The 27,604-nt window shown below is 54.3% G+C and overlaps 1 protein-coding gene across 3 annotated transcripts in view; it reads right to left on the bottom strand.

Annotated features, from left to right (window-relative positions):
* PLXNA1 (plexin A1) overlaps positions 1-27,604 on the bottom strand; it is a 98,258-nt gene that overhangs the window by 62,944 nt on the left and 7,710 nt on the right. For all 3 annotated transcript variants that reach the window (XM_052679263.1, XM_052679265.1, XM_052679264.1), the window contains exons 2-3: positions 24,281-25,629; positions 19,383-19,565 (exon numbers count right to left, since the gene is read on the bottom strand). In XM_052679263.1, the coding sequence (XP_052535223.1) occupies positions 19,383-19,565; positions 24,281-25,483 (1,386 nt within the window). In that variant the 5' untranslated portion in view covers positions 25,484-25,629. The remainder of the gene's footprint in view (positions 1-19,382; positions 19,566-24,280; positions 25,630-27,604) is intronic.

Raw genomic sequence — 27,604 nt, 5'->3', positions numbered from 1 at the left:
ACACCTTCAGGGACTCATGACTCCACTTCTCCTTGGGCAGCGCCATCACTGCTCTTTCTGAGAAGTATTTTTCCCGATAGACAACCCAAACCTCTACTGGGTCAACCAGAGGCTGTTACCCCTCGCAGGCAGAGATGAGAGGACCCAAGAGCAGCCATGGGCAGCCCGGCGCTGTACAGCTCAGCCCCGGCACAGGCACAGCGGGTGGGGAGCGAGCACAGCCGGTGAGGAAAGCGGCTGCCAACATACCAGGGCTGCCTTTGGATTTAACAAGCAGCAGCAGCAGCAGCCAGGGCAGACTGCACGGCACAGCTGCACGGCACCGCGGCACACAGACAGTGACCAAGAGAGGAGCTGGAGTCACCCACACCCCTGCAGGGGGACACCTGGCTCTCCCACCCCCTGCCCGCTGCCGGCAGCCCCCTCCTCTTGGCACGAGAAGTGCTCGGCGACGCTTTGTGCTCTGCTCTTATCTGCGCGCGGCTGTGATTAATGCTCAGCGGCTGGCAGGAGAGACGAGAGGAGGGCGCTTTCGCCCGCCTGCCACACTTCAAAGGCAGGGACTTATCTGCCTCAAACACACTCCGCAGCCTTTTCACGGGGACCCTTTCCAGTTCCACGGGGCTCGCACAGCGCTGACAGGCAAGGAGAAAGGAGGGCTTATTTACAGGAGCGCGTTTCAAAGCCTTCCCCGCTCTCTCCCCAGTACTCACCGGGGATGTAGCGAGTGGTAAACCCGCAGGGACAGCCCTGTGCCACAGCTCTGCAGAGCCCAGGACTGCAAGTGGAGGGTGACAACACACGGGGGGCCCCAAGGGTCCCCATGCTGCAGAAACCTCAGTATCATGCAAAATACCTCCCCAAGGCCAGACAGGACCTGCTCAGCCCCAGCTGACCTGGGGTGGAGGTGACAGCTGCTGGGGAGAGTCACCCAATACCACACAGCCCAGCTCAGGGCAGGAAGCAGAGGATCCTATGTCCAGCCCTGTGCATGTGGCCTGGGCTCACCCCGAGGCAGCCGGGCCCCCAGCACCCCCACATGCCTTCCCCGCACCCTCAGCCCCAGGGAGCAGCAGCACGGCAGCTGCCACCCGCATGCCCTTCTCTAGTTTCCAAAATGAGGTTCCTGCATCAGCTGCTCCAGGAGGAACACTCCTTTCCCCTCTCTATCCCTGCTCAGCCACCTCGAAAATGCAGGACTAGAAGCAGCTGTGAGGCTGCAGCATCAGCTGTCCTCGGGGAGGCACAGTCGATGCAGACAGTGCTTTTGGATAGGGGGTGCTGGCTGGGGACAACAGCAGGGACAAGTGTTCGGGGACGAGGTGAGGATGTGGTGCTGAACACTGTGCTTCAGGTCACCAAAACCCTGCATCCAGCGAGGTGAGGATGAGCACCAAGCAGATCACCGCTGGGATGGCTCAGCACTGCCAGGAAGCATAGACAAAGAGGACTGAAGTGCAAGGACATGGGCAGCAGGAAGGGGGATTTGGAGATGCATTCCTGCCACATCCCAGCAGAAAAATGCCAGCAATGCAGCCTGGGCAGGCAGCAGCTGCCCCACACTGGAATGTGCCCATGACTCCCCCGTGGCCACTGCACTGCAGCTGAGTATTTCTGGGGGTCTGACACAGCATTCTGGGGGCACACAGAGCTCAGGGAGATGTCAGCAGGCAGCACAGGGCCAAGATGCTGCTTCCGCACTCATAACACACCGAGGGCAAAGGGTGAGCTGAGCTGCCATTCAGTACAACCCACTTATAAAGATTAATACAAGCAAGACTCACGTCCTAGGCCCTGCATTGCCGTGAGCCAGAGAATATTGGAACTTTAATTATATCAGTATAATAAAGCAAAAAACAAGAAGATACTTAATCTAAATCAACGCCCGTAACAGCGACAAATCCCAGCAGCTGACCTGCACTGTTAGCTGTGACACTGCATTTGCAGCGCATGTCACCACAGTGGTCACGTCCCTGTGGTGGCACCAAGAGCTCAGTCACATGGACTGAGGGCAGATGGGTTACGACCAGAGGTTTTGCCATGGGATATAGCTGGAGGGGCTGCAGGCTGCCTGCAAAGCTTCCCAAAACCACGTGGTCCCTTCACCCAAAACCACAGTCCTACCAGCTCCATGCCAAGAGCAGGAAAAGCATGAATGCAAAGCAAAGAGTGTCTAAGGGAAAGGGGGATTACAGCAGAAGTTACCCAATTCAGCTTCTAGAGTGAGCAGGCGGCTGCCTGGAGCAGGGTGCTCCAGGAAGCACAAGTTTGGGAGCAGCTGCATCAGTTAGAATTGCCCCAACAGCAGAAGGGATGGAGAACCACAGCCCACCTCACAGCTCAACCAGCTCTGATGGAACCAAAAAGCTCTCACTAAGACCTTTTGCATCAGTTTGTAGGAAAACTGAACTACTGGAGAGAAGGACCTGGTGCCAGAGCTGCAGCCTCCAGTAAGGAATTGAGATAGAGTCAAATGTCAGCAAAAGAGGGATGTGGGGAGACCACAGAGTGGGGTGAGAGCCCCAAGACCCCCCTGGAGCCCCACACTTGCTCTAAGACCCACCGAGGCACAGGCACCACTCCTCCCCAGCCCACCAGCTGCTCCGGCAGTCTCAAGCCATTGATTTCTCAGCTTTGCCCTTCAAAACTCTCCTGGCTCAGTGCCCAGTTTATATTGTCTCATTCCTTGGGAGCAAAATATCTCTCTTATTATTGCAATTATTTCCCAATCAGAATCGTTCAGGGCTGACCCAGTGAGGGGATGGGCCCAGCACCCAGCAATGCACAGCCACTACCCTGGGAGGAAGGTGGGTATCCCCACTGCCATGGCCATCCCTGCTGGCTCTCCAGTGTGCGCTCAGCACTTTTATTTTCACCTCCTCAGCAGCAAGGAGACCAGCAGCAGCAGCCTGGCTTCCTGTCCCATGGGTGTCAGTCCAAGTATCTCTCCTGCAACACTCCTGCACACCCAAACACTGTTTATTTTCCTACTTGCTCCAATGTCCAGATCAAAAAGGCAACACAACTCTTCTCCCCATGCAACCTGAGCGAGGCAACACAATGCCAATGACTAAGAATGTATCCTCCGCATCCCAGCACCAGGACACTGCGCGAGGGGGACACAGGAGATGCTCCCTTCCCAGCTAGCTGTTGGGAAGCCCAAAACTCAGGGAAGAGGCAGCTTTGCCTGAAGCTGCATGGGGAGAAAGTACACAGGAGGCTCCCAGAGCTGCAGCACACCAGAGCTCAGCTGATCCTCCTGCTCCTTCCCCTTGCATCGTCCCCAGGAAAATAGCTGCTTCCTTCCTGCTCCCTGCAGCAACAACACAGCAGAGAGGAGCTGCTTCCTTGTCCTCAAGGAAGGGCCACCAGAAGGCAGGAAAAGCCCACGTGGAGTTGGGAACAGCCCCCACCTCAGGTCCAATAGCCATCGCTTCCACACCGCGCAGCCCCAAAGCCTCGTGCTGCAGTGACACATTGCTGCAAATGCATATCAACACAAACAAAACCCACCCTCTCCCGGCAGGGAGGAGGGCAGTCCTGGGTGCACCCTGTGTCACCTGTTTGACACCGGCATCGCTCCTCTCGTTACCGCTGCCCTGCTGTTTGATCCCAATGGGCAGATCACACCTGATGGGTCAGGGGAAGCTGATAAGTAATAAAAAAAGAAATCAATGCCTGAAAAAACACACGGCATACTGACAGCATTAAATATTAATGTCTCACGCAGGCAGCAGAACTGGACATGCAGAATGCCTCGTGAATTCAGTGACAAATTATATACTGTTTAATGTGCTTCATGGGAAAGCAATCCATCGTACCAGGCAGTGGGAAAGTTACAGACACACTTCCTATTTTTTTCATTTTTAAATCAACATGTCAGCTATCAGCGGGCTGAGATGGAAACTGCAGGTAGCTCCCCCTGACCCCTCCAGCTCCCGGACACAGGCACACCTCCAAGGCTGGAGGAAAGCTCCTGCTGTCCCACTGCTCACACCCAGCTGAACCAGGCTGTGTGCCAAGCACAGAGCAGAGCGCATACAAATATTTTGCTTCCAACCGCACCTTGCCCTCCCCACCCCAGCTCTCAGCGTGTTTGTAGAGCTCTCCATGCTGACATTCCTTCTGCATTTCACAGCTTTGTAACACAGAATTATAGAATCGTTAAAGCTGGAAAAGACCACAAAGATGACCAAGTCCAATCGTCAACCCATCACCACCATGTCCACTAACCCTGCCCACAGTCATCTCTGGCCCTCAACCCAGCCCGGTGTGTGCCACGTCCCCACTGACTGTGCCCCTCTGCACAGCTCCTGGCCATGTGGTGGACACCCAACCAATGGTCAGATTGGACAGGCTCTGAGCTCCTCATGGAGCTGCAGGTGTCCCTGTTCATTGCAGAGGGGCTGGACCAGATGGCCTTTAAGGGTCCCTTTCAGTTCAAATTGTTCTGCGATTCTGCAAAGAGATGCAGAGCCACAGCAAGCCCAGCAGCAATACCAGCGCTGCAGCGCACTCTCCATTCACAAACAGGATGGAAATGAAGCTCTTCAGCCCATGGATAGCTGCAATTTCGAAGGAGAGATTGAGAAGATTTAAATACAGAGATTGCCTTCCCTAAGGACATTGCTACAGACATTTAAGAGCTCAGGCTTTGCACTGCGCAGGCACTCTCTCTGCAGCACTCGCATGGCTGCAAAGCTCCCCTCTCTGCTCACCCTCCCCCGGGCTCACCGGGAAGCAGGACAACAGCAAGCAGCACCAACACCCATAGCACAGCCTGTGCACCTCTCTGAGCCCCCGGCACACAGCTAGGGCTGCTCTTTGCGAGCGCGCCTCCCTGCCCACAAGTCTGGAGGAACACGTGCTGCATTCAGAGTGAAATTCTCAGAACAGCTTTCAGGAACACCTGCCATCATCCCACCTCCCTGGAGCCGCGACGGCTGCCAGGGGATCTCAAGCAGAGGCTGCCACTCGCATGACGGCGGTGGGGCCACTCGCAGCAGCCATGCAGCCCAGCACCCAAAGGCACGGCACTGAGCAACTGAAGCTTGCGCTGGCCCCAGCTCCTGTGGAGGAGGGGTGGCCCAGCAAGGGCTCATCTGGGGTTTGGAGACAGCAGGGATGGAGAACAGACGAGTGGTCCCCAAATTCACAGCGTGCTTTCTCCTGAGATCAGCAGCCCAAGGGTGCACTCGCCTGAGGATCTGCACTGTAGAGAGAGGCCAAGGGGTGGGAAATGATGTTAATTAAAGTTTTAATTACTGTAACCAAACGAGTGGTATAATTACTTTATTCTCGCAGAGACTTCAAACTGATTAAGAATCACGTGCACAAGCTTTGATTTGATTTTTAATTAAAAGTGCTCTCAGAGGCGGTGTGAGACGGGCAGAGGCCGGCTCAGCCTTAAGATCTCATGGGAACCCCAAGATCAAGTGGGGACCCCTGGATGCACCCTCAGCCAGGAGGTGTGGAGCTGCAGGGGCTGCAAGTGGAACCATTCTGCAGGGATGTGGCACAAGGACTGGTGGCACCAGTGACACCAATGCGCTGTCCTCACCAAACCCCATCTCTGGGCACCTCCACTGGCTCCTCATCAGCCCCTGGTTCCCACATCCCAACCTGCTTCTCCCAAGAGCTCCTTGCAGTCCCCTCAAATATTAACGAGCTCGCGCTGCCACTGGAGGGAATTATTAAAAAACAATTTTGCAAAGGTATCTTTTTCAAATAATAATAATACTAAAAGACAAAGCAGTAGAAATTAAATTCCCAATCCCCTACCTCAAATAAATAGTATCAGAATTTGAAATGAGACATAATTACCCCGGCAAGGTTAAAGCCGCTAATGCAGACAGAATACAGAATCACCATTCATCATAATCATATCTCATATCACAGCCATTATTTATAATTAGGAGGCACGGTTTAAAAAACACATAAAGACGCCCATGCAATGCAGTAATTCTTCTGCTATTGCTCCTGGAGGGCCAACCCGGGCCCTTTCAGAAGCTCTGATTTGTGGAGTCCGGATCAGGAATGAAAGGAACCCAAAAAGTCATTCCCAAAGAGTGCCAGCAGGTTCAAACCACTGTGCCCAGCTGGGCGAGTGCTGTAGGGCAGAATTGGCACATGGCACGTGCCCCAGCCTTGACCACCAGCCCCATAGGTTCACCCAGCTTTCTCTGCCACTGGGTGGTTTTACATCATTTTAAACCACAGGACAAGTCATAGCAAGAGCTAGAGAAACCAAGAGCTAAAGGCAAAGGTGCCAGGAGCTGCCCTGGTTTGAAGCGAAGGCTGTGAAGGCTCTGCTCCACAGCCCAGTGAAATATTAACAAGTGAGGTTGGAGGAAATTACCCTTAATGTCTTCCGGGGAAATGAGTGCGAGGCGGTGATGACACAGCACAGTGACATGGCACAGTGACACGTGGTAGAGCCCAGCACCGGGGATGCACAGCTCCAAGTCACTCCAAAAAACACAAGCGCGCAGTGCCATGGGAAGCTGAGCTGCTCCATCCCACACAGACACTCCAACACCCATGGTGGGGGCAAATCTGAGGGCAAAACAATCCCTTGTATGGTAGTTCTGCACCCTTTGGTGGCAAACGATAAAGCAAGAGAGGATGCCCTGGGTGAGCTGGGGCCATGGCAAAAGCCCAGGGAGGAGGCAGCAGGATGATGGAACGAACGCATCCACGTGCACAACAGCTGCGGTGTTTCAGAGATGGAAAACAAAAGCAGAGCAGGACCAGGCACAGCAGCAAAGTCTCCACTCCAAGACATGCCACCAGTGAGCAGGGGACACGCCAGCAAGGCAATGCTCCCTGCAGGGCCTTTAACATTAGTGGCACTGAGTTTACCCAAAGAGTTTAGCCCAAACGAGCAGAGAGAGAGGAGGAGGCACTTTGCAGTGCTGCACGAAGGATCGCTGTTTGCCCTTCCAAGCGCTGAAAACTAATCCCCCCTTCTCCCCTTTTTATCCCATTGAAAACTTGACAGAACCTCCTAGCGCTTTGCAGTTGAAATTGGCAGGTCTTAAATTAATTGACTACAATTTTACACAACAACATGTTTAGCTGAGAGTTGGCCCGCGGCCCGCTTGGCTCGCCACCGCTCCCCAGACACTTTTCAAGCAACCTCAAAAACTTCATAACACATCTAAGGCAAAGGAAGCAGGTTGCCAATGTGACCCACTCCCTGCCAAAAATCAAGTCCTGCTTCCCCACACCCCCTCCTCGACCCTTCTCCAACTCCTCCAGCACTTCCCTCACTCTCATTAATGGCTTGTTAAATTATTCTAATAATCTCTGAGGACTTTGCTCCTCCAAACGCAAAGGTGCAGGGCACAGGTTTCCTTCTTGCTGGGGCATGGGCCTGCTGCTTTGTCACAGGAATGACAGCGATGGGACCAACGCGTGCAACAGACAAGAGGAAAGTCAGGTTCTTATTCCCCTCCATCCTGACATACTCCTGCTTTCCTTCCACTTAAATCCCAAAAAATGAGGCACAAAGCAAAAGCCGAAAACATGTTGCCAAGGCTGGTGGCACATCCTCATTCCTTCCATCTGGGAGATAGGTGTCCTGGGGTGGCACATAGGTGACCCTGTGCACAGGCACACGCCATCCCACTAATGAACCCACAGCTCCAGCTCACCTCCAGCCCTCACCAGGAGCCAGCTCAGCCAAAAACAACTGCACTGTTGTTAGCAGAGCCGGAACGGCTGCTCAAACCCAGTGCCAGGTCCCCAAAAACTCAAGGTTGGTCCCCTCGGTCCCTGAGACTCTCTGCTCCGAGATGCCACTGTGGCCCAATGCCAATCCCACTGCCCAGTGTCAACCCTACGGCCCAAAGCCGGTCCTGGTGCCAGGCACGTGTCCAGGGCACAGCACTGAGCTCCGGTCAGGCTGCAGGAGGCTGGCGAGGATTTCTCCAGCTCAGCCTTGGGTCAAGCAGCTGATGCTTAACGAAAGCCAAATTGGGGGTGGGTTGTTTGTGTGATTTTATTTCTTGAATAAACAGAAACATCCTGTGTGTGATTAAGAGCCTTTATGAAAAACACACCAGCACCAAACTCTGCAGCTGGGGCTGGAGGTACCGCAGCGCCTGGGAGGCAGAAAACAAGAGGGTTTGGCTTCCTCGCGGTGATCACGGATTGACACAACAAAACATCCCAGGCAAGTTTCAGGCCATGCACACAGACAGAAATCCTGCCCGGGAGACCTAAGACCACTCTCTTCTCCCAGAATTGTCACATTTCCATGCCAACCCCTCTCTTGCTCCTGCCCCTGCTGCAAGCCCAGAGCACAGCAGGGCTCCAACAGCCTGCACACCCTGAGCCGCAGCCATGGTGCACCAGCACCGCTTTTAAGCATTAATTCTTTTCTTTATCACCTTCTGCCTGAGGATATCAAAGCACTCGGCATGCATTTATGCTGCGCTCCTCCTTTTGGCTGAGGGCATCACCATCTGTAGACGGCAAGGAAGAAAAAGCTGTGGTGCAGACGGAGCAGCAAGCCGACCCCAGCCCTGCCACGAGACATAGAGCCAAACACAGGGACCTGCAGCATTCCTGCAGCCATCCCACTGCATCCACCCCACTGCATTCATCCCCATGCAGCCCCTGCACTGCACTCCTGCCCCCAGGGAGCCACACCAGGAGAACACATGCTTTTGTTTAAGGAGCATGGGCTGAGAGGGGAAAAAGGCACTTAAACAGCTCACACACACAAAAAGCCACATTTTCAAATTGTTTTTCTTTGGCAAGGTTCAAAATAGGCCAAGGTTTTTGTTTTCGTTGGGAGGCTTTAAAAAATGTATTTCATCCAAACCATCCTTGAAACATTCCTGACATTTATCGCCGTCAACTTTTCCTCCAATTAATTGCCTCTGCACAACTATCAATGTCCTGATGAAAAACAGCTCCAGAAATACACAATCCATTAAAAAAAAAAATCACACTTTCTCTTGCTCTGCTCTCTGCTCACAAGCACGAACAGAATTAAGGAGGTGAAGGGAGCAGAAACAATACAGCCTTCATAGCTTTGTCCAGTGAGCGGGGATTTGGGAGGCGATGGTGGCAGCTCACTGCCCATGTGCAGCCCCCAAACCACCTCTGCTCACAGCCCTGCAGCATGTGGGACAAGTACAAGGCAAAGCCAAGCACTGCTGCTCCCCAGCAGACAGCCCCCAAAAGGCACCTGGGTGGATACGGTGTCAGGGAGGGCTGGTGCTGGTTGCAGGCTTCTTAATCGCTTCCATTTACAAAGTGAAGCGGAGCTCTTGTTTCAACAGCTTGCATGAGCAGCTGTCAGGCAGAGAGGTTCAAAAGGACAAGGCTGGAGGGAGAAAGGGAGCTGAGGCTCTGAGCAGAAGGGTTTGGCTATGCATGGGGGTGGAAGGAGGGCACCGAGGAGGTCTCCACACTGTGCCCTCCAGTCCCCCAAGTTCTCCTGTGCAGGTTGAGGAGAAGAAAACCCCGAGCTAAGGACATGGAGCGTTCACCTCACCTGCTAGAAGAGAAAAGCATCTTTAATTTTAAATACTGAGAGTAAAAACAGATCCCCTGAGGCTCATAAACATACCAGAAAGAGAGGGAGAGTAACACAGAGAAGCCCTGGGGAAATAAACATAGAATTCGATTTGGGAAGTTCCCCTCCCCGGAGCTGAGTGGAAATCACCCCCACAGCACCATAGCAGGCACCGGCCATGTACGAGGTGCAGCTTTGCTGGATGGTTGGTTTTTGTGGTTTTTTTGGTGTTTTTTTGGTTTTTTTTTTGAAGTAGTTTGCTTAATGCTCCTCATTGCTGGGATGCAGAGAGTGGAGCAGGAAGGGATGTTCTGACATGAGGGACAGAGGTCACCATGCCACGCTGGGGCTGTGCAGCCTTTCCAAAGGGCTTTGTGTATGTGCAAGTCATGCTAACACAGGCGCTTTGCACAGCTAATCACAGACAACCATCCTGGCTAGGACACAGGCCTATTCTGGGAGCTTTTATAGAAAAACATATGCATATATATATGTTTATATATAGAGACACACATACACACACACACAAACTGCACTATCCTTTCTCTATAATATTTTCCAGTTGCATTTCACTCATGGCTACCAGCTCACCATGAGCTGAGCCAAGGAGAAGCCAGGCGCTGACCCAGCAGAAGACTTGCTGGAATCACAGCCCCTGAGATGCAAGATGGGGTTGTCCCCAAAAACCCAAGCAGAAGTAAACCCAAGCGAGCCAGTAGCTCTGCAAGCATTCACTCTACTGATGCCGGAATGTAATTAAGATCCACAGGGTTGTGTCAATCACCAAGGGAAGGAAACAGCAGGGAAACCTCTCTCAAAACGCAGAAGAAGCGCAAGCAATGCTAGTGTCAGGGTGCCTAGAGAATGTGGATGTGGCAAAAATCCCTGCTTGAGGCTGCAGTCTGGCACCCCAAAGTTGAGGAATGCTGCACTCCAAGAGCAAGTTCAATCCCAGGCAAACCTCCCCCGTGCATCAAGGGACCCACTCTTCCCCTGGCTCACAGCTCAAAGAGGGCCCACCCAGAGAGATACAATGCCAACCCCAGTGTCCCACGTGGAGCTCACCCCTAAGGGCACACGGAGGTGCCAGGGGATGGGCGAGCAGGGGAAAGGCGCGCACAGCCACGGCCCTGCACAGCGCCGGCGCCCAGGATAGCACACAAATTGCTTCATTAAATTTCATCACATTAAGCCAGTTTCATGAATTTAACATTGTCCCCGGACTATTGTTTGTCTGAAAATTAAATTACGGCAACATTTGTTGTTTCAATGAGTCTGTCAATTATAAACGAGGCTGGAGAAGGGGGATGCATGCATGGGCAGGTGATGGTGGCAAACAGGCAGCTCCAGCAGAGGTGGGAAATGCAGCCCCTCTTCTTATGGGATGGGAGAAGGGAAGAATCCAGATAATGCTTTGTTTCAGTCAAAGCCAACTGCGCCAGACAAGGCACACTGGGCACAGGAAGCCTGGCCACGCTGGATCCAATCATGGCTCCAACAGCAGAGCACTGGGCAACAGCAGCCCCAATTACGCTGGTCCGTGGCTGTTTGGTCTCACCAGTTTGCAAAGCTTTGCCATGAAGGGGAACACTTGGAAAAAAATCTCATTTATGCTTCCTTTTCCCCTGAGCAGCTCCTCTCCACAGTATCAGAAACAAGGGTGACAACCTTTCGCTTTGTAAAGAAAACCATCGAGCCAAATGCACTATAAATAGCACCCAAAACTGACCCGTATCCCCAGACGAGGGGAATGAAATGAAGACAAGTGAACCACCACCTTCAAGGTCACAGAGACTTTTTTCTCCCTTTGTTCAAGGTCTGGTAATTTTATCAACGTAGGAGAGCAATCCAACATATATCATTACGGTTGCAGCTAATAAAGAGCACACAGCTCTGTTAGCCTGCCGTTGTTGCTGCTGCTGTTACAGGGACAGCCATGGGGCACGATGCTCCCCCAGCTCCCCCAGTGGACGCTGCCCTCTGGAGCAACCGAGCACAACAAAATGAAAGCGCTCTCAGCTCATCCAGCTTTGCTCAGTAGGGTTCTCCCCACGGTCTATTCTCCATCTACAGAGAGGCAGCGTGTCACATGGTGCTGGCTCTCTCCTTTATATCCAGCTGCTAAATTGCATTAAAAGAACTAAGTGTCCATTAAATAAAACTTTCCTGCTATTGCTTCCCATGCAGACAATTGCTCTCGCTGCCACGGGGATGCTCCCTGACAGCAGCAGTTCTGAATGCACACGAAGACCAAGAGTGTGCAGTGTTTTCGTGCTAGTAGAAGGAGGGGGGAAGAAGAGGTGCTATCTGCAGTCCATGCACGGACTGTGGGGCTTTTCCACCCTAGGCTGCCCAGCAGCCACTTCCAATCAAGGGATTAAAGCAAGCAGACGCATTCCGCACAAAGCACCTTCAGGTCCAATGCTAAATGCTGCCCTAAGCCAGGATTAGCACCTCCCAGGTGTGGGAGACACATCCTGATGCAGGTGGCACATCCAAACCCTGGCACCACTTTGCTCTTTAACTAGTGGAGCTCAGTGGAGCTTGGGGTTATTCACCACCCCACCACGTGTTTTTCCATTTCACCTCAAGCATTGATCTCACAGGGCACCTTCCTGCCTCCCTACCTCCCCCATCATCACCCCCATTAGAATTCTCTCCCTGCTATTTCAGAGCAGCACACCCCATAATTACCAAAGGCAAGGCACAGCAGAGGCTGAGCAGTGGCTCACCCTGAGCTGCCCACAGCTGAGTACCGTGACACTGAACGACCCCACAGATATCAAAACACGGGGATGGATGACGGGCTCCAGAGGGGGAGCGGATGAGGTCCAGGTCCCTTGTCCTCGCATCTCTACCCCTGACAGGTTTCCTACACAAATTCTGCAGGCACCATTAGCTGAGGCTGAAGGCTGGATACCAGCACACAAATTGCTGCCTTCGGGGCTCCCCGTGCCCTCCCTTTTCTCTGCTGCCTTTGGTGGGAGGCCGGGACCATTATTCCTTGCGAAAAGCTAAAATTAGTCAGTGTTCAAGCCCGTGAATAGGCACAATGGTTACAACAGGAGGGCCTTGACAGCACAGTGGCCTCCCAGCTCATTTCCATCTCAATGGGATGGCTTTTCACCCTGTCACCTCCCCAAGGGGCCATCACTGAGGTCCCCAGTAGACGACCACAGCCCTGCTGGGGCACCCGAGATGGGCAGGGAGATACAAGGAGACAGTTGGCATCATCTAAACCAAGTCCACAGGAAAGTAAGGCAAACACCAAGCCTGGAGAGTGCCTGGATCCTCCAGGCCTGGTCCCAGTGGAGGGAAATGCAGAAAGGACCAGAAATGCTGGACACAATCACACCCCGGAGCCTCCTCCAGCTCCTGCCTTCCAAAGTCACCTTGCACGAGGGTGCCCGTGCCCAGCACGATGCTCCGTGCCCGGCTGACGGATGGGGCTGCATGGAGCCACACAGAGTCAGCGCTTTCTGCAGGGAAGGTCTGAGCCAGGCTGTGGCCCCGCCTGGCAGTGCGCCTGGCTCCACTCTCCATCTCTTCACCTGCCGGCTTCGTGCTGACTGCAGAGCAGAAGAGGGGGAGGGGGGAAACGAAGAGTTATGGCTTGAGTCACAGAGCCTGGAGCATCGAGGTCTGGGGAAGGAACCCCCCAGATCCTCTGTGCAAGGGGCAGGCACCCCAGAGCGTCCCGCAAAAGGCAGGAGGGCAGCGGGGGCTCAGCCCCATCCTTCCCTAAAGTCACCCGAGGACGGAGCCAACAGCTGCTGCCCCGGCAGGTCCCAGAGGCCGGCAGTTCACGATGAATTTCTAATTGTTTCCTCCAACAATGAGACATCCTGTGCGGAGCTCAACAAAGCCCTTTGCAGGCCAGCGGGGCCCCTTCCTCCTGAGCTCCGTGCCCCCTCCCTGCACCCCATCCATACCCAGGCAGTGCTGCCGCCTCCACCTTGATTAAAACAGGCGGCACTCAGCTCTGGTGAGAGCTCTTGAGGGGCCGGGAGCGGCCGAGAGGTATTTGATGGATGCACTTTGGCAACCGTTGGCTACCTTGTCATGCCAATAAAATTATTGCTGCTAACTGGGGAAGAAGGCAGGCGCACGCTCCTCGGTGCCCATCTTCCCGATAGGGTTGGGGCTGCTGCAGAAGCCCTAAGGAGCTGCAGGCATGGTGGAGAAGGGGGTCCCCAGGGGATGGGATGGGGACAGAACGGGAGAGGGCAGAGGCGGCAGGAACAAAAGGCCCTTGTGCGGGGCGGCCAGCTGCTCTCCCGGCTCCGCCGCGCTCACTGAAGCAGCAGGAATACACAGAGGAACTCAGCCTTGATGCACCCCAAATGCACTGCAGAGGTATAGTGCAAGGGATAGGCTGCTGCACAGGTACCCCAAGGAGCATCAAGCGTGGCACCTCCAAAGGGAGCTGCACAACACAGTGGACACTAAGGGATGTCCCTGCAGAAGGCGGACAGCATGGCAGCAGGGCAAAGGGCCAGCTTCATGCAGGATGGGGACATGGGGGTCACGAGGGGAGCTGAGCCCTCTCCGGGAGCTGGATTTCACACGCGCAGACACAATGGGCCCCTTTAAAGCCACGAGCTGCTTAAGCTGCCTTAGTGCTAAGCAGAGGCAATGTGAAAGGAGCCGCGTGGCCGGAGGGGATGGGGACAAACACCGGGCAGGGAGCCTCGTGCTTTCTCCTCACAGTCTCACAAGGAACCTGACCTTCACAGGGTGATTTGTGGATTGGAGAACCAGATGGAGTTTTGTTTCTGTATCTGTGACACAGAGCCCAGGGCATCGCCAGGAGGAGGATACAAGCCCCATGCAAAGCCTCCCCATAGGCAGGAGCAAAGTCTCCAGCCACACAGAACGGCTCTCAGAAGCCAGGAGCAGCTCTCCCCTGCTTTGGCTGCCCTGAGAGCAAGAAGCAAGAGCAAGAAGCATTTGGAAACCAGCAGCCCAGCTTCAACTCACAAGGTGCCCCAATGATCTGACTCAGCCATCAGCCTAGATTTGTCCACACCAGGGTGCAGCTTTTGGGAGACCTTGCCCTTAGCTTGTCACCCAACGGAGATCTACACAAGTCCAAAAGACATAAGATCACCAAATGCTCCCCAAAGCAGGCAGCCAGCCTCAGCTGACAAGGACAGGGTGAGCAGTTGGGTACTGCCCAAAGCAGGAGACATTCCTGCTCCCTCCAGACCTACATCTCCCCTCCTCAGCAGCCCCCACGGCACTAATTCTGCAGCCAGCAAAGCAGCCATCCGCCAAAATACCCAGCACATGACTAGCAGATGCCCTATGCTCCCTGCCAACCCAGAGGGGATAATTATTGACTTGCGGCACAGCTGGAGGAAGGGGGGGAGAGGAAGAAAGCAGAGGGGCTTTCACAATGAAAAGAGATTTGCTTTTAGAACACTTAGAGGGGAAAAAAAAAAAAATAAATCATTCTTTAGAAGCAAAATCAGAAGGGGAGAAAGCACCAGTGCTGCCCCAGGCAGTGAGGGAACAAAAACATGATTTCCCAGCCCAGAGTCAGCAAATGATGGGGAAATTCCTGCAAAGCCTAAGCCTGTAGATTCCTCCTGCTGCTCCTCACGCCCTACCCTGCAGCTGCTCAGCCCTGGCCTCGCTGTGCTCACCAAACAGCCCAGCTGAACATGGGCTGCCAGCATTCCTCCCCAAGCAGGAGCTGCAAGGTCCCCAGGTCCTTCCAAGGAGAAGCGAGCACCACATGTTTGTGCACCCATAGGAATGACCCACTTAGCACAAAGAGTTTATTTGTTTGGGGTTGTGTTTTTTTTTGTTGTTGTTATTATTGTTAAAGCAGAGAAGCCAAAGAAACCAGACACGGGGCCAGTTCAGCTGTGCTGTTTGTGGGAGAGGATAAACATGGTGCAGAGAGCACGAGCTGCAGGGGGGGAGCAAATTCCCAGCAGGGATGTGCCCTGATGCGTTAGCACCCAAGGCCATCTGCTTTCAGGACAGGGAAGGAGCTAAAGAGATTACAGCGGCAACCAGGGCAGCTACAGACAGACAAAGAGATCCTCCAAAAACGAATGCTCAGCTGGCAGCAAAGGGCACTCAGCCTGACGCAGTGCTCGCACGGCTGTGCTCACCTTCAGACCTGCAGAAGCACAACCAGAGCAGCCCAGGCAAAGCTGAAGCAGTGGCAAAGGCTGGTGATTTCCAGGCACAAGGCAGATGCCAGGAAAGCAATCTTTGCTGCTCTTGCTGAGATTTCCTCTAGAAGTCCCCACGCAATGTGCTCCAGGTTCATGTCCCTGTGTCACTTCCCCATCCGGCACACCACAGGGCACAAGGACGGGTCCGTGACGCGCCCACACAACGAGCTCCAGCGTGGAGAGGAAGTGGCTCACATCCAACACCAGCAGCATGGCCAGAGTCATCCCCACGTTACTCATCCTGGCAGCGGCAGAAATTCCCCAAACAACACAACCCCATGACTGCTGGCGGAGGGCAGCGAGCACGAGGACTGAGGGCTTTCCAAGCCTGGTCTCTCCGCATAACTCAGCACCATCCAAAGATAACCACAGGCCTGCTCGCCTGGTGGTACACGAGCACAGAGCGGGCAGCCACAGGGCTGCAATTCACTCAGCACCATGGCAGTCCCGTGCCTTATCCTCCTTGATGCCCCTCTGCCCCAGCCCAACCCCGTCCTGTTGCCACCCTACAGCAATTCATTCCCAGTTCTGCAAACATTCTTTGATTCTGATGGTGCTCACATCACTTTTTCCCCCAAATCCCATTCTCCAGATTGCTCCAACTGCAACCCAGACCCCAACACCACAATCCCATGCACAGTGCTGCCCTGGAAAGCCAGTTCCCCATTTAACAAGATGGTTTCAGCCAGCCCAGGGATAGAAGGACGTGGAACAGAGGTGTCTGGAGGCAAAGGGCAGGGCAGGCTCCAGCTGTGATGGTGGCAGGTGCTGCCCTGCAGCCTCACAGCCGTCGCAGGGAAGCCAGGCTTGCGTGGCTTTTTCAGGGGACAAAGGAAGGCTCTGTCTGCATGCAACAGCCTGGACAAATGCTGGCCATGGAAGCTGCCATCCAAGGAAAATCCAGACACAGCAGTGACTCTGCCCTGACCTTACCCCAGCCCAGATGGCACCATCAGTGTCCCCTTGTCTGACTGGCATGCACTGCAGCATTCTTGGGGATGGGGAGCACAAAGTGCCCGTCTGCACTGTGTTGCAGCTCTCAGTACATTGCTGCGTTTTTGTAGGGTCTAAAACAAATCCTATGGATGTAAAGGGACACAGCAGACACTTCTCTGTAAAGGCATCAGGGCCGGCAGGAGACAGGAAAAGAAATGCTCAAGGTACACAAAGCCAAAACACAGTGCTTCCTATGGGAACAGAGGAAAAGAGCAAGAGGCTGCAAGCAGAGGGATGCCCACCACTGCCAGGAGATGGGCAGGAGGCTGAAGGATCCCACCCCGTCCTGGGACCGCAGCACTGGCCCTGAACTGCCACGCCGTATGCTGCCATCCCAGCACCCAAAAACAACAATTTGTGCACCCTGCTGAGCGCCCCATCCCCTGGCTGAGGACACATCAGTACCATTCAGGGAGGCGCTTACAGCCACCCCTCACTGCGGCCCCGCAGACAGCCAGGCAGCGGGATCAGGTAGCTGCTGAGGCAGCGCTTTGCAAGCCTGCCTTGCAAAAAGGCTGGGCCATGGAGCCCAAGGTCACAGTCGAGGACAGCTCAGGTCCCCCAGGTCTCAGCATGATGCTCAGTGCCCACAGAGAGTTTCTAGGCTGTAGGGTAGAGGTCAGACAGGGAACTGTTAACCCTCACACCAGTGTCAGCATCTGTCAGGGATAAAAACCTGCCTGGAGTCCTTCTGTTGGGACAGGACAGACATCCACCTCTTCATGCCCCATTGAGCTTCTGCTCCTTTACTTCAAGGCCCCGCAGACCTATCCAGCTCTCTGGGACCAGTGAACAATAGCACACAACGGTGATGGGCAGAAACCAGCAAAAACAGAGAAGCTCTGCAGAAGAGAAAGCTGCTCAAACTACACCTGGGCTCTGAGTCCTGGTCTCAGCCTTGACTTTCCAGCCAAAGCGAACACACAGCCAGCACCTGGCCTGGCACCCACCTTTGACAGTCACACGGAAGTGGCTCTGACAGCACAAGGGTCAGGGAAAAACTGAAAAGTAGAAAAAAAAATGGAGGGAAGGAAGAAACAAATCTTCCACGTAAAAAGCAACTGCCATCCTCTCTAGATAAATAAGGGACAGAAGGTGCCATGCGTCCCAGTGGCTTTGTGAACCCTCCTCCCACACTCTCCTTCCTTCCATCCCTATCCCTTACGTTGGCACAGGCTATTTAAAACCTCCCGCTGGGAGCTCAGCAGCAGGAGAAGCCGCCAGCAACGCGACGCCGGTCCCTGCAGGCCCCAAATCGATCAGGAAGGGAGGACGAGCTGCCTCCGTCAGCTCCCTGCAGCCTGGCGCCGACACCACAGGAAGGGAGGAGAAGTAGCCCAGCAGGGCACACAGAGAGCATCACCAAACCCCAAACCCAACTCATCTTTTGTTCCAAATCCCAGCCTACTGAGGTCCACGAGGCCAAGCTCTGGCTCCTGACCTGTGTTCTCCTCTCCAGTGGTCTCAGGAGATGTACGGGAAGGTTTTGTTTTAAACAGCATGGATAAGGAAAAGTAGATCAAATGTAGGGACAGCCCCAGGAAGGGAGCTGGGGCTCCTCAGCCAAGTCCTGCTCCTCCTGGCTCTCGCCAGGACCATGCCAGGACCTTTGCTATGCCTCTGCCTGGCTGAGGACGCTGTTAACGCAAGCGATGTTTATACAGGGCATGAATGGCTGTAATTATAGGAACGATGTTATGATAACAGGAAATCCGTGCCCTGTGGAGATACAGACAGAGAAATACACACTCACAGCTATTTGCTAATTGCCACCAACAAGGAGCCTTTGTGCAGTGGTGGGGCACAGGAGGTCTCCCCCATGCTGGGAGATAGCATGGTGCCGCCAGGCTGGATCACTACAGCGCCCAAGGGCTCTCTCCTGCCAAGGGAACATCTCAGACCAGTATGGCTCCCACATACACCACAGCATAAAACCTAAAGCACACTACTGCCAGTACAGGCAGAATACAGAGCCAGCCTTCCCACCCCACCATCTCCCGAAAAATGCACCCATCCCTGCAAGGCAGGGCACCTCACACTGACTCAGACAAAGGAGGTGTGAGAATATCAAATCAGGCTAGAGAAATCCCCACTGCAGCAGTAAGGACATAGCTCATCACCCCCTTGGTGAAGGACACCTCCAAAGCTGGGGCAGAAACCTCAACTCAGACCCTACTTCCTTTACTTCAACCCGATTCAAGATGCGAGAACAACAGTTATGGCAACTCTGAGCCCACGAAGAACCAAGAGAAACTCCGTCCTGCCCACTTCAGACAAAACAGTGCTGCCAACCCAGCTAGATATTTCTCTCAGCAGCAACAGAGATGCCAACAACCACCTCTGCTGGCCCGTCCCAGGTCAGGGGCAAAGCAATATGGACCTAGTCCCACAACAGCTACAGTGCAAATCAACAGCTCTGAGAAACAACAGGACAGGCTGACTCAGTACCAGGACACAATCTCTCAGTTACAGCCCTCCCAAAAGACACAGGTTCAGTACATCTGATTGGCAGAGAGGAGCAATGGGGATGCACGTTACCCAAACACACCAAGGCTGATGCTATGACAGAGGCACACTCCACCCTGCACCAAAGGGCCACCAAACCAAGCAGACATCTCCCCATCAGCATGGAAGCATCCCTCATAATGCTGCTGCAGCTCTCCTACCTTTTTGATCTTCCCACTCCGTGTGCCCGCAAACACAACAGTTTGTCCTCTGTAGTCATAGGCAGCCACCGAGGTCATCCCATCCTCTTTATCCACAAAAAGTGGGGTCCCCTCGATCGTGACGGTTCCACCAAGTGGCTGGTTAAAATCCTGGCCACAGAAGTTGTCATCGATCTGCAGCGGCTGTAGGAAGAGAATAGAAGAGAGATGAGTTTTCTGGAGTGTCAGAGAGCAACAAGGGCTCACACTGACCTCCATCCCCATGGGAGGATGGAGCAGGGGCTGTGGAGACAGCTCCCAGCCCAGCCATCCCAGACATTCTGGCAGGCTGCAGTCCCATCTCTGTAACCCCAGGAACAACATGGGCTAGGACACAGCTCAGCTGCCCCCATCTCAATCTAGCATGGGGATGCTCCTCACCCACACTCAGCTGGTTGTTTTGCTGCATCACTCTACCTGTACACCCACAGGAGATCTCTGCCATTGCTCCTCACCTCTGTGTTCCCCTTTTGCCCCTCTGTGCCCCAGAAGGTTATGATGCACAGAGGGGGCACAGCTCTGACGCTGCAATGCGCTCATCCTTCTCCTGGCAGATGTGGCTTCGATCCTGTGCTGGTTGGCATTAGGGTGAATGACAAAATCACAGCTAATGGCAAACAGACCTCAGAATGAAACGCATTCCCTTGTTTCCATGACCAAAGCAGGACACGAAGGAGGAAGAATGGGCTCTGGCCAAATTCTGGGCAGCCACAGCGAGCCTCAGTGCACAGGGCTGGAAGAGAGGCATCCGGAGGCACAGTGCCTGGAGAGGCAGGCAGCCTGCTCAGGCCACAGCATTTTCCACTTCAAGAGGCTCTTTACGTAACTTTGAATTTAAAGGGGAGAGGTTTTTGGCAAGCAACTGCCTCCAAATGCATGCCAGTCCCCAAGGGACTTTAAATCTATACAGCATGTGCATGTAACATATGGGAAAATGCCGTGCTCCCAAGCTCCATGTGCATACACGCATTAAGCAGCTCTGGCTGCTGAAAGCAACAGCCCCGCCACTTCCACTCAGCACTGAGATCTGAGCAGGGAGAACTACAGCCCCAAAACTGGAGGCCCTGACCATCCCACACCCTAAAAAAAACTCTCAGAAAAGCTGGACCTTTCCCGGGCTGTCAAACGCAGACGTGGTCACCCCACCCAGGCTCACTGTACAGCCCCGAGGCCAGCAGTCCCACTCCTGGCTGCAGTAAGCATTGTGCCATCCTTTTAGCAGCAGAGAAATCGGAATGACTCCAGCTGGGCACACTCAGCCTCCTAAAGCAGCCTGGAGATGCAGTCTTGCTTGCTCACTTCTTCATTGTTCTGGTGCCTGGTTTAAGATGTAGGCACAGATTGACTCCTTTCCATGCCTGACCCCTTTTTTCATCCTTCTGTAAACTGGAGGAGCTTGGGGACATCCAAGCATGCAAGAAGCACCAATCCCCTAAAACAGGAACTAGGAGGTGAAGGATGTCTGCTGGTGTGAAGAAGTAGGGAGGGGAATTAGCTCTCCAGCCTGCACTCTGCATTCCAGGGCTGCAAGCATCCCTTCAGCCCATCAGCCAGCCCAGAGCTGCTCAGACAGACCTGAGCAAATCTGCAGCATGCACTTATGGCAGGTACAGCACCCACCTCTGCCTGGCACCACCTCAAGCAGGGCAGCAGCATAGGGGTTAACACAGCCTGAGCCCTGAGCAGCCCTGAGCACCAACCATGAAGGTATTTAAGCCCTGGCAGCCCCTGGAAGCCAATGCAATTTCTGTTCTCTCTGCACTTCAATTTGCAGCTTCCCCAACCTCATCAGCTGCTGAATATGCAAGAGGATAAATGTTTATGGTGTTTACTCCTCTCTGCTTTGTCTCAACAAACTCTCTGGGAAACGACAAATACAGCTGCACTCCAGGGCCGTGAGGAGCACCCGCCCGCCACTGAGATGCCGACACCACCTCGGTAAATAATTACACCGACAATTAGCTCATTAACAGCACAGTGCCTCGTTAGGGAAGTGCAGGCAAGCACCTCACCACCGCCGGGCTGAGTGGGCAGCACGAGGCTGGTGGCACTTACCAGCATCACATCCCGACTGCCTCACAGCCCTGCTACATGGCACAACCTGCTCAACCCCACTGGTATAGAAATTGGGGCAGAAAACCCTGATTTCCTCTGTGAAGCAGCCACAAGGAGAGGGGACACACCGAGCTAACAGAGCTGGCCTGGAACAGGCAGTCTCCTTGACGCGCCTTGTCTCATTGCCTCCCTTCAAGCCCACTTACAAAAGCAACGAGGGAGCAGACGGCAGAGGCGAGACTCGTGCCACTTAGCACTATTAATTGGCCAGTAATTTGCCAGTTAATACCATTATACACATACCCCGTCCTCCCACGGCTGCCTTCCTGTGCCTGCTGAGGCTGCTACCCAGCAAGGCCCATGCCCAGCACACAGGGAGGCACGGTGACACCAGGAGCCAGGCAGGGCACTTTGGGAGCTGGGTACCAACAATGGGAAGCAACAGTGCGCATCCCATCTGGAGCAGCAAAACCCCTGGAAGCGCTTTCAGTTCCCAAGCTCGCCGCCAAGCCTGGCAGTATCTTCTGGCTCCAGCAAATCTGCACTGTCCCACAGTGCCCAGGGATTAGCATCCTAAGGCTCATAGCTGAGGAGAATGCTGCACCAGGGTCTGGAGTAAAAAGGAAGCCAGCACCCAGGTCAGGAAGCCTCCTTGCCCAGCTCGGTGCTCAGAGCCATGCCCCATGTGGTGTCGGCACAGCTCTCCCCAGCCTTCCTCCTCCACCCAGCACAGTGCATGTGACCAGTCCTCAGCAATGTATGTGGATCAGTCCTCAGGGATGTGGCTTTCTGGCACTGAGAAGTCCCTCTGATGTGCTAAGAAATGAGATTTGGACTTTCCACCTTCCAGAGGAGACTTTAAACCATAAATCCTGAGCAAGAGCAAGGGAGCTCCTGGGACATTTTCCATACAGATCAGGCGTAAATCCCAAGCAAACTACTGACTTTAGCAATTACATTCTGCCTCCTTAAAAAAAATCAACATGCCCCTTATTTTCTGGCTGGCATCCATCACTGCGAGATCTGTCAGCTGCCACAACCCACCCTAGAGGTGGCTGCATTTTACGAGGGGCACACAGATCCCTGCCAGGAAGAGGTTACATGCTCTGCAAGCCTCAATTTGGCTCACTCCCAGTACAGCCAGAGGCTGAGGCTCAACACCTTGTGCTGCTCTTTGCCATGCTTGGCAGGTGGAGCAAGACAGGGACAGAAAATGGCACCTGACTCCCAAGGCCGGCTTTGTGCCACCACAACCCAGCTCACGTGAAAGCAATGACACCGCAGGTCCTCCCGGTGCCACCACCCCACACCTGCTGTCCCTGCTAGGGTTCCTCTGGAGCTGGGCAGGTCTGAGCACTGCAGTGCTGCTGCTGCTGCCTCTGCATCACCAAGGGAGCAGGTAGCAGCGCACAGCAGTATCACTCCTTCAGATGGAAAAGGAAGAATAAACACAGCATCAGGTCTATGGCTAAGAAACCATGCTATGAAACAGCAGGGAAAAAAATAATAAATCACAGCATGTGCAACTGCACAGGACTTTCCTCCTGCACTGCAACCAGGGGACACCTCCCTGTTCCCATTCTCATCCAGGTGTCAAACCAGCCATCATTTCTCTCCCTCTCCCACCACGTTTTCCTGCAACAGCAGCTTTCCTGAGATGCATGAAGAAGCCCCTGTGCACCCACCAGTGCCTGTAAACTGCCTGCAGCAGAGACATCACGGCCCTGCAGGGATACAGCCTCCCCACCTTTATAAGGGGCACTCATCAGGCAAAGCCTCTCCCCACAAAGGGGCAGAGGGTCTGGGAGCACATCGGGATGAAGCAGCAGGCATCTCCTCTGCCTGAGCCAGCAGCTGCGCAACTCAACAAGCAGCAGTGTAACGATTTCATCATTTTCCACCAAAATTGAATTAGTTCAAAGCCAAAATCTGATTTGAGAGCCCAGCGCTCTTGACAGCAAACCCTTTACTTTGTCAGGCAGCTGTTAGCCGTCTCCTTCAGAGCTGCAGGGAGAACAAGGGAAGGAGGCCGGGCTACTCCATGGGGACATGCAGGCACCCGGGGCAGGAGGCAGCTGCTGATCCCCAAGACCTGGGATAGAACGGGGGAAGGAGCACAATGATGTCCCTCCCCTCCTGCCTCCTCCAGTATGGAAAACAAACCCAGCAACTGCAATTGCTCCTTGTTCCTCATACCCCTTCTCCTTCTACCCAGCACACCATAGAGAGGACATGGTCCCACCAAGCTGAGCATCCGACCAATCTGTATTGGGATTGACAACCTCTCTGCCTCCTTCCCTACTTAGATCCCTCTCAACTGCCCTCATTCTCCTGCCCCAGCAACTTCTGCTCAGCCACAGCTCCACTAAGCCCCACAAGACCAAATCCTCCCAAATTCACACATGCCATCTTCAAGGGTCTCCCTGGCGGAGATGCAGCAGACACCATTTGTCCTTCTGAGGGCTGAGCATCTTTGCCCTCAAAACCAGCTCACTCACATCCCTTTACTCTACAGGGAACAAGAGACCTGTGCCAGCAGTCAGCCTCCCGCTCAGGGCCAGCAGCTATCAGCAGACACTGATTCAACCCAAACCCAGACAGCCTTCCCACACCAAAGCCACAGTCTCCACAAGGAATGCTACCAAGCAAGCTGAGCGCTCAGCCCTAACTGTGCCAGTCCCCAGAGCAAGAGAGGCCTCCCATCAGGAAAACAACAAGTTAGGTCAGGTAACTGGGAAGGGTCTAGAGAGTCCAGCCAGGAGCCAAAATCCACCTGGCATGCATACAGATAGGCGTGAACTTACCGAGTTGATGCAGCCCAGCTCCTTATTCAAGAGCCAGGGCAACGAGAGTTTCCCTTCCCCTCTGTAGCATGACTGAATACGTTCCTTGATCTTATCCTTGATCTTCTTCAACGTGAAGAGGCAGAGCACAGACTCCTTGGGAGGCTTAACTCTGTTTTTCTGGCCCTGGGAGAAGATGGTGAAGAGGATATCCTCCTGCTCTGAGATGCCCAGGTACTTGGCCAAAGCCTTGCCGGGCTTGGTCAGGTAAGCGTCCTGGATCAGGCGGTACTCAATGCCATCCTGCACACAGCCGATGGGGAACTCCACGTAGGAGTAGAACTTGGGGTCATCCACGCAGAGGCGGACGATCTTGGAGGTGAAAAACTGCTCACCAGTGGAATCGGGTGAGGTGAGCTGGGTGTCCAGCTGCAAGGTCAGGTAGTACACAAACTGCTCACTGCTGAAGCTGTAGATGTAGTAGATGTCAAAGGTGGGGAACTTGGAGAGCGTGTCTGAGGGGATCTTAAGCTGGGACGAGACAAACTCGTCCTGGTAGACAAAGCCAAACATCTCCGCATTCTCCTCATTGGCCATCAGCTTGCGGCTGGAGAGCGTGGGGAAGTACTCCGACTTGCCATCGATGGGCGTCCCGATGAAGAGCTTGTTCTGCCCATTTAGCACCTCAATGATGACCCCAGACATGGTCCCCGACTCATTGACACTGGAGAGGTAGTGCTCCTTGCGGTGGTGGGGCTCACCCAACTTGAAGAGGTCATCCAGCCGCAGGAACTGGCAGATACCCTGCGAGGCACTGCCGCAGGCGATCAGCCGGTTCCCCGAATAGTCCACCAGCAGCAGCTTGTTCACGTTGTTGGTGGTGACCAGACCGTGCGGGCAGGACTGAACGCTGGGCGGAGGGTAACACTTCTCATTGTCCTCCACTGGCCCCGTCACGTGCGTCCGCAGGAGCGTGAGGTTATTGGAGAGCTTGTAGATCCGATTGACGGCCCCCACGTAGACCTCCCCGGTTTTGTTATGGACCACCAGGTGCGTCAAGCTCCAGTCTGTCACCGAGAAAGTCCTAAAGGGAGATTTGGGGCTGCCTTCCGCCAGCGGTAGCCAGGTGCTTCCCAAGAGCAGCAGGGTCCAAATGTTGACAGACAAGTGGTGCTTGAGCCAAAGGAGCCGCATCGCGGCAGTGTCACATCCGGCCAAGGCCATGCCCAAACCCAGCCACAAAATAAATAGAAACAAATCCAAACTAAAGGGGTGAGGAGGAAGGACGAGGAGCTAACGGGACACAGTCTCCTCTGCTTCTGCTGTGCTCAGCATTCAGGGCATCATGGGCACTGCCGGTCTGGTCAACCCTAGAGGGAGAAAGAAAAACAGCAGGGTTAGGAGGCTTTCCTCCAGCTCCTGGCACAGCAGTAAGCTTGTTCCACATCACCCCACAGAGGCTTTGCTGCTTCATGCTTATAAGGCAGCATAACAAAATGCCCCCACTGCCTCCCACTCCAGAAGAAAATCTGCACAGGGACAGAGAGAACCCACAGGATGCTAATGGCCTCTCCTCCCTGTAGTACACACATGCTGCTAGACACCATGAATTCTACACCATGAGCAGCCAAGGTGGAGACGCAAAGGGCCTCAAATTCAAGCCCTGCTACCCAGAGCAGCCCCCTGCAAGGCCCTGCTCTCCTCCATGGAGTCCCTCAGCAGGAGCAAGCAGCAGCACAACCACAGCTGTGGCTGGGCCAGGCCAGCACATCCCAAACAGGCAGTGGCTTTGCGATGCGCTCCAGCACACCAACCACATACAAATGTCCCAGCAGGGCATCGCTGGCCCTGACCTGCTTTGAAGACCACCGACAGCACCAAAGTATCAGCCACTAGCAAACAGACAGCCCACAGCCTCTGCACCACTCCATCATAGAATGGGGAGCTGGTACAAAAACCCAGTTTGCTCCCAGCTCATAAGCATAAAAGGATCCCAATCCCACTGCCGTGCTGTGGGCATCCCTCTGAGCTCAGCCAAGAGAGGCACTTCCAGCCTCATACCATAACCCAGTTACCCTCAGCTTAATTGGAGATCTGCACGCTGGTCATTAAGAGGATGCTGCTTTTACAAAGAGGCAAAGGAAGTAGGGAGGGGGGGCGGGGGGGAAGAGATGGGAGGACAAAAAAAAAGCACACTTTTGTGAATGAAGGAAGATGCAAACCGCACCAATTTACTACTCAAACAGCGCATGACGGAGCCTGCAGGAGCTGGGGCTTGAGCCCGGGTTTGGTGTGCGAGGCACAGCTCAAGCAAAGGATCTCAAAGTCTCCTTTTAAAGGAGCTGGGGGAGCCCTGGCACACTGCCTGACAGCCCTGGCACCTGACAAAGCCCAGGAGGCTGCGGGCAGGAGACGCTTCAAAATGCAGAAGGTCCGTGGCTGGGAAGCGAACTCAACCCTTTGTTTCCCATCCCAGTTTTGCAGATAAGATGTTACGAAAGCAAACGAGGAAGAGCCTCCCTCTCCTTATCACCAATCTCTGACTCAGCCCATGTGGGGATCACCCGCTCCCGGCCCAGCACAACAAGCAGGATCCCAGCAGGGAGTGGCACCTGTAAGAAATATGGCCTGTGGTGACTGCTGGGCTGTGCCAGCAGCCGTGCCATCAGAGGGCAGCTGGTGTCATGCCAGCAGCACAGGGCTGCACTCCTTGGCAGTGCACACGGACACTTGGGGCACCTCCTGCACACCTCTTCCAAACACGGACCTTTATGGTGTGCCCAGCTCCAAAAGCTCTGTCCCAGCAGCTCCCAGTCCCTACCACCTCCCCACCAGACCCCAGGGCAGTATCCTCGAAAGAGGCTTCTGCAGTAAGGCTTGAGCAACACAGGCTGAGACGAGCACTGACGGTGTAGGGCCATCAGCCCTGGAAATGGACCAGGTGGTCCCAATCCCACATCCCTGCCATACTGCAAAATACAAGCACCTCAGACCAGGCTCTGCCAGTCCCTATCGGCACAGCCTGTGGGTTCAACCAGGAGACCGTGTGGTTTCCTCTTGGGCTGCGGGTTGCAAGATGAAGGTTCCTGCCATCGGAAATGGGGAGGCAACCCTTACAAAGCAGACAATGCCAGCTTCACTAGGCACCCACGTCTTTACCTTCTCCTCCAAGCAAAGGAACTCGCTGAGCACGGCGACACACTGACCACGCATCCACTCCCACTGCTGCAATGCCCAGCAGCACTCTCCTTCCAGCCTCCATACACCGCAGTTACACAGCTCCTCTTGCACAAAGGCAGCGATGCAGCGGCAGCAGAGGGACGGGGAGCTGGGAGCGATAGGAGG

This window comes from Tympanuchus pallidicinctus, unplaced genomic scaffold (assembly GCF_026119805.1).
Source record: "Tympanuchus pallidicinctus isolate F22 unplaced genomic scaffold, pur_lepc_1.0 scaffold17, whole genome shotgun sequence".
In the NCBI taxonomy this organism is placed as follows: domain Eukaryota; kingdom Metazoa; phylum Chordata; class Aves; order Galliformes; family Phasianidae; genus Tympanuchus; species Tympanuchus pallidicinctus.
Note: the sequence above shows the minus strand (reverse complement) of the source record. Positions and strands in the feature narration are given on the sequence as shown.